Genomic DNA, 9,054 nt, shown 5'->3' with positions numbered 1-9,054 from the left:
CCAGGGAGGGAATTGTTCTGTCTGTTTTCTATACATTCCGAAAATGAAAGTACTATTATTCTTTCGTGCAAATCGCTTTGCATTTGTGCAAGAGCCGAATCGGCTTGGCTGGGAATCGCGCCCTGCAAAATTACTTCCGCCAGCAGCAGCTCCTGCGTGCGGAAAGGCTTGCCTTCGAGGGCGGGGGGGCGGGGCCGGGGTCGGGCCCCTCCCACTCACTCTCCCCTCATTGGCCCCGCCTCCTCCGGTGGCGTCACTCGGCGGTTTCATTCAAAAAAAAGCGAGGGCGCTGGGTTTCCCCCGCGGGGCGCGCTCTTGGCCGGACCTCGGGGCGCCATGGAGCCGGTGAGTCCCGGGTTTTATTGGGGGGTTGCGCCCCCCCCGCCCTCCTCCAGCTCCTGCTCAGCGCCTGGGAAGGGGGCTTGAGGCCAGACCCCCAACTTCCTTGGGTGGGGGGCGGGGAGAGGAGGCTCAGCTCGGAGAGGGGGCGGCTCCGTGGGGGCCGGGTGGGGATTTGAACCCAGGTCCCGTCCAGGACTCTAACCACTGCGCCGCACTCTACTCCCCTGATCCCTTCCCCCGCCTGCTGGACTTGACATCTTTCCGCAGGGCCTGCAAGACAGAGCTATTCCGCCTGGCCTTTGGTTTGGACTCAGACTGACCCTTCTGTTCTTGATCTATTGGCTACTTTTAAAATGAAGCTACATTTTAACCTGTATTTTAAATTGGTTCTCCCCCCGCCCCCAATTATGTTTTTACTGTGATTTTATTGGTGTTAGCCGCCCTGAGTCCGGCTCTGGCCAGGGAGGGTAGGGTATAAATAATATTTATTATTTATTATTATTCAAAGAATCACTTCCAAGACTTCAGCAACAGGACTTCCACCCACCCCATAGAAGAAGCAGGAAGAAGCCCCGAACAAAAGGATTCTCTTACTTTTATATAAGTTTCCCCTTTTCCCCATAAACACCTTTGGTGAAGCATCATGCGTCCATCATCATACATGTGTCACAAACAGGGAGGGGTTTTCTGGCGGAAACCGACTGGCCAGGTTTGCCCCAACCTCCCTTTCCCACCACTGTAGACCCATCAAGGGATATTTACAAGTTCCTGGGTTTCCTGGTGTTATAAGAAACAACTGCTCCTTTATCCTTATCCAAGAGCCGGTATGGGGTCCTTATGTAGGTTTCCTATCTGTAGGAGAAAATAACAGAGGCCAACCAGAGAATATTGAGCAGCCAAGCGGCTAGTAATGGATAGAGGCATAGCTGTCAACTTTTCCATTTTTTAAAGGGAAAATTCCCTTATTCTGAATAGGATACCTCGCAAGAAAAGGGAAACATTGACAGCTATGGATGGAGGGCACCTCGGAAGAAGTCGTAGAGTTGAAAAGGACTCCCAAAGGTCATCCAGCCATAGGCATGTAGGCCTTTATCTTGGCTTCCTCTAAATCAGCCTTCCCAGAAGCTCCCGCACAGCACAGACATACTGTAATAGTAAGTCGAAACAAATGGCCTGTCCTGCCTTTCTGTCTTTTACAAGCCCTCCGGGCCAAGGCAGCTAACCAAGAGGACCAGTGGGGGTTTGAGTGCCAGGGAGACCAGGGTGTTCACTGGGTGTGGCCTTGGGCCAGTGGCTGCCTCTCAGCCTAAGCTGCATTGCAGGGTTGTTGTGGGGATTAAATGAGGAGGGGGAGAACCAGGGACGCCACCTTGAGCTCCTGGAAGGAAAAGGCGCAATGTAAATGTAATGAATAAACGGAATTAGGGTTGCCATGTTTCAAAAAGTAAAAACCAAGACACCACAAAAGTTGTTTTTTAAGGAAGACCCCAACATTATTGAGCTTTTTGAAAGGAAAACCCCTGGACGTCAATTCCACCTTTGAAATCCCAGTAGTGTCCGGGAAAAGGGCAGCCCTAACGAAATAAAAGTCACTAAAAAACGAGTGAAATCAAGGCTGCTCTCTGAGGACTCTTTTCTCAATAGTGAAACACAGAATCATAAAAATCAGTTCAAGAAGTTTAGCATTTTATCACCACCTCCTGGAATGGCATTGTGGTGGTGCCCCAACCGAAAAGGACCTGTTTTATTTATTTTTATTGCATTTCGATCCCCCCACGCCAAACTATTTCAGCTTCACACAACCCTGTGTGGTAGGCAAGGCTGAGAGAGAGCAGTTGCCTCTGTTTCCCCTCTGCTGTGAACATCCTGGCTGAGTCAGGATTTGAACCCAGCTCTCACTTTTCTGCAACATCCTATGAGCCTGTGTTGTTGTTTTTGCTTCTGCAGCCTAGCCAGGAACGGCTGCCTGGTGACTCACTCCGAGACAGCCACCCACAGGAGATGGCCGAGCCAAACCTGGCTTTGGAAACCCCCAAAAGAGAACGTCTCCCCTTCCCTGCCTTGCAAGATGGGAAGAGCGTCGCCCCAGGCTCTGCAGCAACTGGGAGGTCCCCTCAGAGCCTCCTAGAGGCCGGCCCAAATGCATCCTGGGAGGACAAGGCTTCCATCCAGCAAGAGGAGAAGGACAATGGCCTCACCTCAGTCTCCCCATGGAGTGTCCTGGAGGTCAGACCAAATGTATGCTCAGAGGACAAGACTTCTGTCCACGAACAGGAGAAGGATAATGGCATCGTTTCAGTCTCTGTGGTTCCTGAAATGACTTGGGCATCCCCCTCAAGGCTCCTGGATGCCAGCCCAAATGCATCTTTACGGGACAAGGGTTCTGACCTGCGTCCCCAACTGAGTCTCCTAGAGGCTGGACCAAATGCATCCTGGGAAGATAAGCCTTCTGTCCAGGAAAAGGAGAAAGGCAATGGACTCACTTCAGTTTCTTTGATGCCTGAAGCGACCTGGACGTCCCCCTTGAGGCTCCCGGAGGCCGGCCCAAATGCATGCTCAGAGGACGAGGGTTCTGACCTGCATCCTGAGAAGGACAATGGTCTTATTTCAGTCCCCCAGTTGAGGCTCCCGGAGGCTGAACTAAATGCATCTTTGCAGGACAAGGCTTCTGTCCAGCAAGAGGAAAAGGACAACGGCTTCATTTCAGTCTCTCCCTTGAGTCTCCTGGAGGTCAGACCAAATGCATGCTCAGAGGACAAGACTTCTGTCCACGAACAGGAGAAGAACAGCCTCACTCCAGTTTTTGTGGTTCCTGAAATGACTTGGACGTCCCCCTCGAGGCTCCTAGAAGCCGACTCAAATGCGTCTTCAGAGGACAAGGGTTCCATCCTGCATCCCAAGAAGGACAATGGTCTTATTTCAGTCCCCCAACTGAGTCTCCTAGAGGCTGGACCAAATGCATGCTCAGAGGATAAGGCTTCTGTCCAGGAAAAGGAGAAAGACAATGGACTCACTTCAGTTTCTTTGATGCCTGAAGCGACCTGGGCGTCCCCCTTGAGGCTCCTGGAGGCCGGCCCAAATGCATGCTCAGAGGATGAGGGTTCTGTCCACGAACAGGAGAAGGATAATGGCATCGTTTCAGTCTCTGTGGTTCCTGAAATGACTTGGGCATCCCCCTCAAGGCTCCTGGATGCCAGACCAAATGCATGCTCAGAGGACAAGGGTTCCATCCTGCATCCCAAGAAGGACAATGGTCTTATTTCAGTCCCCCAATTGAGTCTCCTGGAGGCTGGACCAAATGCATCTTTGCAGGACAAGGCTTCTGTCCAGCAAGAGGAAAAGGACAACAACCTCGCTTCAGTTTCTGTGGTTCCTGAAGTAACCTGGACATCCCCCTTGAGGCTCCTGGAGGCCGACCCAAATGCATTCTCACAGGATGAGGGTTCTGACCTGCATCCTGAGAAGGACAATGGTCTTATTTCAGTCCTCCAGTTGAGTCTCCCTGAGGCTGGACCAAATGCATCTTTGCAGGATAAGGCTTTTGTCCAAGAACAGGAGGAGGACAACAGCCTCGCCTCAGTCTCTCCTTTGAGGCTCCTGGAGGCTGGTTCCTCAGAGGACCAGGAACAGGAGAAGGATAATGGCATCGTTTCGGCCTTTGTGTCGCCTGCAGCTTCCCAGATCCTCCCTCTGAACATCCTGGAGACAGGACTCAGCACATCCCCGATGAATACGGCTTCTGTCCTGTGGCAGCAGAGGAAGGCGGCTGTTTCTCTGGTTTCGGCGGCAACCTGGATGTCGCCTCTGAGCCTCCTGGAGACGGGTGTCAACACCTCCCTGGAGGAGAGGACTTTGACCAAGGACAGCACAGCAGAAACAGACTCCCTGCTGTGGCAGTAAGTAGAGCGCCTAAGACCCAGGTCTTCTCTGGGGGCTGAGACCCTCCGTTGGTGTCTGTCTCCTCCATCCAGCCGCTGCGTCCAGGTCTCGAAGGTCTGGCTTGGGGGGGGGCAGAAAGAGCACCTGTGAAGAGGACCCTCAGCCCCTCCTCTTTGCAAAGAGAGAGGCTTGGCACTAATAATAATAATAATAATATATTTATACCCCGCCCATCTGGCTGGGTTTCCCCAGCCACTCTGGGTGGCTTCCAACAAAACACTAAAATACAATAACCTATTAAACGTTGAAAGCTTCCATAAACAGGGCTGCCTTCAGATGTCTTCTAAAATTTTGGTAGTTATTTTTCTCTTTGACATCTGGTGGGAGGGCGTTCCAGAGGGCGGGTGGCACTATCGAGAAGGCCCTCTGCCTGGTTCCCTGTAACTTGGCTTCTCGCAGCGAGGGAACTGCCAGAAGGCCCTCGGCGCTTGACCTCAGTGTCTGGGCAGAACAATGGAGGTGGAGACACTCCTTCAGATATACTGGACCGAGCCCGTTTAGGGCTTTAAATGTCAGCACCAACACTTTGAATTGTGCTCGGAAACGTACTGGGAGCCAGTGTAGGTCTTTCAAGATCGGTGTTATGTGGTCTCGGCGGCCGCTCCCAGTCATAGAGAGTATTCAAGTTAGAATTACTTCAGTGCCAAACAAGCTGCTGCATTCTGGATTAGTTGTAGTTTCCGGGTCACCTTCGAAGGTAGCCCCACGTAGAGCTCATTGCAGTAGTCCAAGCGAGAGATAACCAGAGCATGCACCACTCTGGCGAGACAGTCTGCGGGCAGGGAGGGTCTCAGCCTGCGTACCAGATGGAGCTGATAAATAGCTGCCCTGGGATTGGGATTGGGCCTTGAAGGGGATGGAAGAGGTCCACAGAGTCGTCACTTCTGCCTCTGGGCGCAGAGATAGGGACACTCATGTATTTTTTTCTTAAAAGCAGGACGGGGTAAAGACAGGAGTCTTTAAAAAATGTATGCAATTATTATTTTCTTTTTCCCAGTGCTTGAATATAAAAACAACTACCACCCTCAAAGCAGTTTACGAAAAGATGAAACAATAAAATTATTGGGGGAAATCAGCAAAACTAAAAAAATCCTAAAACAGGTTAAAGTTCACCTTGACTTTTCTCAGTGTTTGGCCAGGCTTGTCTTACCACAAATGCCTTAGGAGGCATTGAACAGTACGGTGAAGTCGCCTGCTTAATATCAGCAGGCAGGGAGGTTCTGCCGCACTAAATGGTCAGGTCTGTCCAAATGCGGAAGGGGGGGATTATGTGGCATATGTTGGAAGCTGCCATAAATGCCAAGCTGTGTTAGTCCGCCGAGCTCAGCATGGCCTCCTCTGACTGGCAGCAGCTCCCCAGGATCTCAGACACCTTCCAAGCGGGAGGACCAAACCCGGGGCCCTTCTGCATGCCAAGCAGGTGTTCAGCCACCTGGCTGCTGTGGTGGTTTTCATTCCCACCCCGACTTGGACTGTTCCCCCAGCTAGCCCTGGCAATGTCGGGATTTGAACCCAAGACCTGCATGCAAAGCAGGGATTCCAAATCCTAGAGTTGGAAGGGCCCTTGAGGGTCCTCTAGTCCAGCCCCCTGCAATGCAGCAAAGCACAGGTGGCCTCTTGGCTGTTTCCTCCTAGCTTGTCTCAGGACCAGCTGCGCAGCCTGTCTCGGGAAGAGCTAGAGGAGCACCTGGCCAGCACCCAGATCATCGTGGAAGCCCTTTCCCGGGAAATCCGGGACTGCCTGAATTCCCAGAGGTTGCCTGCCTGCGTGGGACCGGCGGATCAGAGGGATGCGGCCACCCAGACCCCCATCTCTGAGCCCAGCCAGGTAAGCAGGGAACAGGGTTCGAAATTAGCAGGGCACCAGGCGCATTTGGCGCCTAAAGATTCTCCATTTGCGAGTGCCTCCATTTTTTGTGCCTGGCTGACACTCCAGGATTCCTGAAATGTAGGTGCTTTGAAGCCTCGAAGTTAAGGACAGACAATAGGCCAAGGAATTTAACAAGAAAGAATAGATAAAAAATAAAAAAGTTGCCCAGTGTGCACACGAAAGCTTATACCAAGAACAAACTTAGTTGGTCTCTAAGGTGCTACTGGACAATTTATATATATATTTTGACTGCATCAGACCAACACGCCTACCTACCTGAATCAAGAAAAAGTAGAGTGTTTTGAAAAGTATGTGTCAGAGCTGCCCGAGGTCCCAGCTCACAAAGGACCAACGCCAGTTCGTTGTTATATACAAAAGTCTTTATTGAAGTTCAGTTTCGATTTCAAAGCCGCGGCGCGCAGCTCTACGTCTCAAACTCTAGACCGCTGAAGCTCCGTCTGAATCTCCTCCCCCCAGACAGCAGTTTAAGACTCTAGCCTTGCTCCACCTCTTCCTTTGCTCTTTCCTCCTCTGGGTCCGCCTGTCCGCTAGGGTCTTGCCCTTTCTAGACTCTTCTGACGCTGAGTCCCCTGAGTCTTCCCCCCACCTCCGGCGGGCTTTAGGACCTGGTTCCCAATCCGGGTTTTCTGCTGTCCCGCGCGCCTGTACATTCGAACTTGGCACGCGCGCCCAGCCGGCAACCTTTCTCCTGACCGTTACACTGCTCCTGTCACTGCTTCCCCCTTCGGGGAGGCTGGCTGGACCTGACTTCCCCTCCGTTCCCTCACTCTCTGATAGAGGCGTGGTCAGCCCTGACTCATCCTCTCTCCCTGCTGGAGGAGACGCTGGCCCTGATACATGGGACTCTTCCCCCCCACTACGCTCTGGTGGGGGAGCTGGTCCTGATCTCCCGCTGCTGCTTTGGGAGTCCCCGCTGGCCCCTTGCTTCTGGTGCATCCCCCCTGGGACCCCCCTTGCCATGGCCCTCGGCGCCCCCTTCTGGGAATCTTCTGATTCGCTGGAGAAGCTCATGGAATCTCTCGCTGCCCTCAGATTCTTCCCCTTCGCTCTCCATTTCCTCTCTCCCCTGTGCCTCTGCTCCTGAGCCCCTGACAGTATGGTACCAATATTTTTATTGCCAACACCAAATTAAACATGTACAGTCATACCTCGGGTTGAATGTGCTTCAGGTTGAGCGCTTTCGGGTTGCGCTCCACGGCAACCCGCAAGTAACAGAGCACGTTACTTCCAGGTTTCGCCGCTCGCACATGCACAGATGCTCAAAACGACGTCACGTGCATGAGCAGAAGCAGCAAAACGCGACCTGCGCAGACGCGCTGTCGCATCTTTTCATTCGGAAGCCTAACAGCCACGGACAGAAGCTGTTCTTTACCCTGTTAGTGCGACTAATCAGGCTTCTGTATCTTCTGCCCGAGGGCAGGAGATCAAGAAAGTGCCGGCCAGGGTGTGAATCATCCCTGAGAATTTTCCTTATTTTAATTTAGCTTCGTGGCTGAGTGGGAGGATTTGAAACCTGGTCTCTCCCAGGTCCTCGTCCGGCACTCTAACCACTGCACCACACTGCTTCCAGCGTTGCACAAAGATGGTCCAGCCATTCAGGGCTGAAACCAGCTGGCCGGCCTGGTCATCCTCGCACCACTGGGTTCCTCACGTGGCCAAGCCACGTTCTCTCTCTCTCGGCAGCGGATTCCTGCAGCGTGCCAGCGGGCATTAAGCCTTGCACGGCTGCACATGGACAGCAGGGCCTGACCCCGGCTTTGTCTCTTTGCTGGGGAGGGTGTGTGTGTGTGTGTTGTGTGTGTAGGGCCTGTGTTTGGGGGATCTGGCGAGCGAGGGAAATCTACGCTGGGAGAGTGGTCGTTGAGGTCTGAAGAGCTGCACTCTCTTTTAGAACTCCTAAAATTAGTACCATACAGTGGAACTGTGGTTTTTGAGCGTCTTAGAAGCCGAACGTTTTGGTTTTTGAACGCCAAAAGCCCAGAAATACAGTGGTACCTCAGGTTAAGTACTTAATACGTTCCGAAGGTCCGTTCTTAACCTGAAGCTGTTCTTAACCTGAAGCACCACTTTAGCTAATGGGGCTTCCCGCTGCTGCCACGCTGCCAGAGTACGATTTCTGTTCTCATCCTGTAGCAAAGTTCTTAACCTGAAGCACTATATCTGGGTTAGCGGAGTCTGTAACCTGAAGTGTATGTAACCCAAGGTACTACTGTAATTGCTTCCATTTTCGATACGATACGATCATCTTTATTGTCATTGTCCCATACAGAACAACAACTGAAAAATCTACATCAGACATTGACAACCCAACAAGCCTGCTATCCCAACTATCCCAGCCTGGTTAGCCCCTAAAAACTCTGATACCCCATAATTGAATACAATATACTGTACACATAGAGACTACCTACACTGCGTTTAAAACCGAAATCGCATTTGGATAGAAACTGTTTCTCGAACGCACCTCGGAAGTCAAACAGCTTCTCCATTTTCTCAATGGATTTTGCGGGGCTGTCCATCGAGCCTCGGCTGTCGAACGTTTCGGAAGTCAAATGGTCTTCCAGAATGGATTGTATTCGACTGCCGAGGTTCCACTGCACATAGAATAGTATGCTTGGGAGGGACACCCAGAGACATCTAGTCTGACCCTGCTGCAATGCAGGAATTGCAGCTGAATAATCTCTGACAACTGGCCATCTTCTCCCTTGCTTAAAAAACTAGACATCAAGAAGAACTTTCTGGCAGTAAGCACCGTTTGACAGTGGAACAGTCTCCCTCTGAAGGTGGTGGACTCTCCTTCCTTAGAGGTTTTTAAGCAGAGGTTGGGTGGCCATCTGTCGGGGATGCTTTAGTTGTGGTTCCTGCCTGGCAGCAGGGGGTTGGTC

General features: G+C 52.0%; 1 protein-coding gene across 1 annotated transcript in view; it reads left to right on the top strand.

Moving 5' to 3' along the window:
- The first annotated feature begins 233 nt into the window (after positions 1-233).
- The window catches only part of SPAG5 (sperm associated antigen 5), a 30,051-nt gene continuing 21,230 nt past the window's right edge, over positions 234-9,054 (top strand). Inside the window, exons 1-3 of the mRNA XM_081843712.1 lie at positions 234-345; positions 2,290-4,238; positions 5,917-6,109. Coding sequence (XP_081699838.1) covers positions 337-345; positions 2,290-4,238; positions 5,917-6,109 — 2,151 coding nt within the window. The 5' untranslated portion in view covers positions 234-336. The remainder of the gene's footprint in view (positions 346-2,289; positions 4,239-5,916; positions 6,110-9,054) is intronic.

The sequence above is a fragment of the Podarcis erhardii genome (genome assembly GCF_964252035.2).
Source record: "Podarcis erhardii genome assembly, chromosome: 16".
Taxonomy (NCBI): Eukaryota; Metazoa; Chordata; class Lepidosauria; order Squamata; family Lacertidae; genus Podarcis; species Podarcis erhardii.
This window is presented reverse-complemented; position numbering and strand designations above follow the sequence as displayed.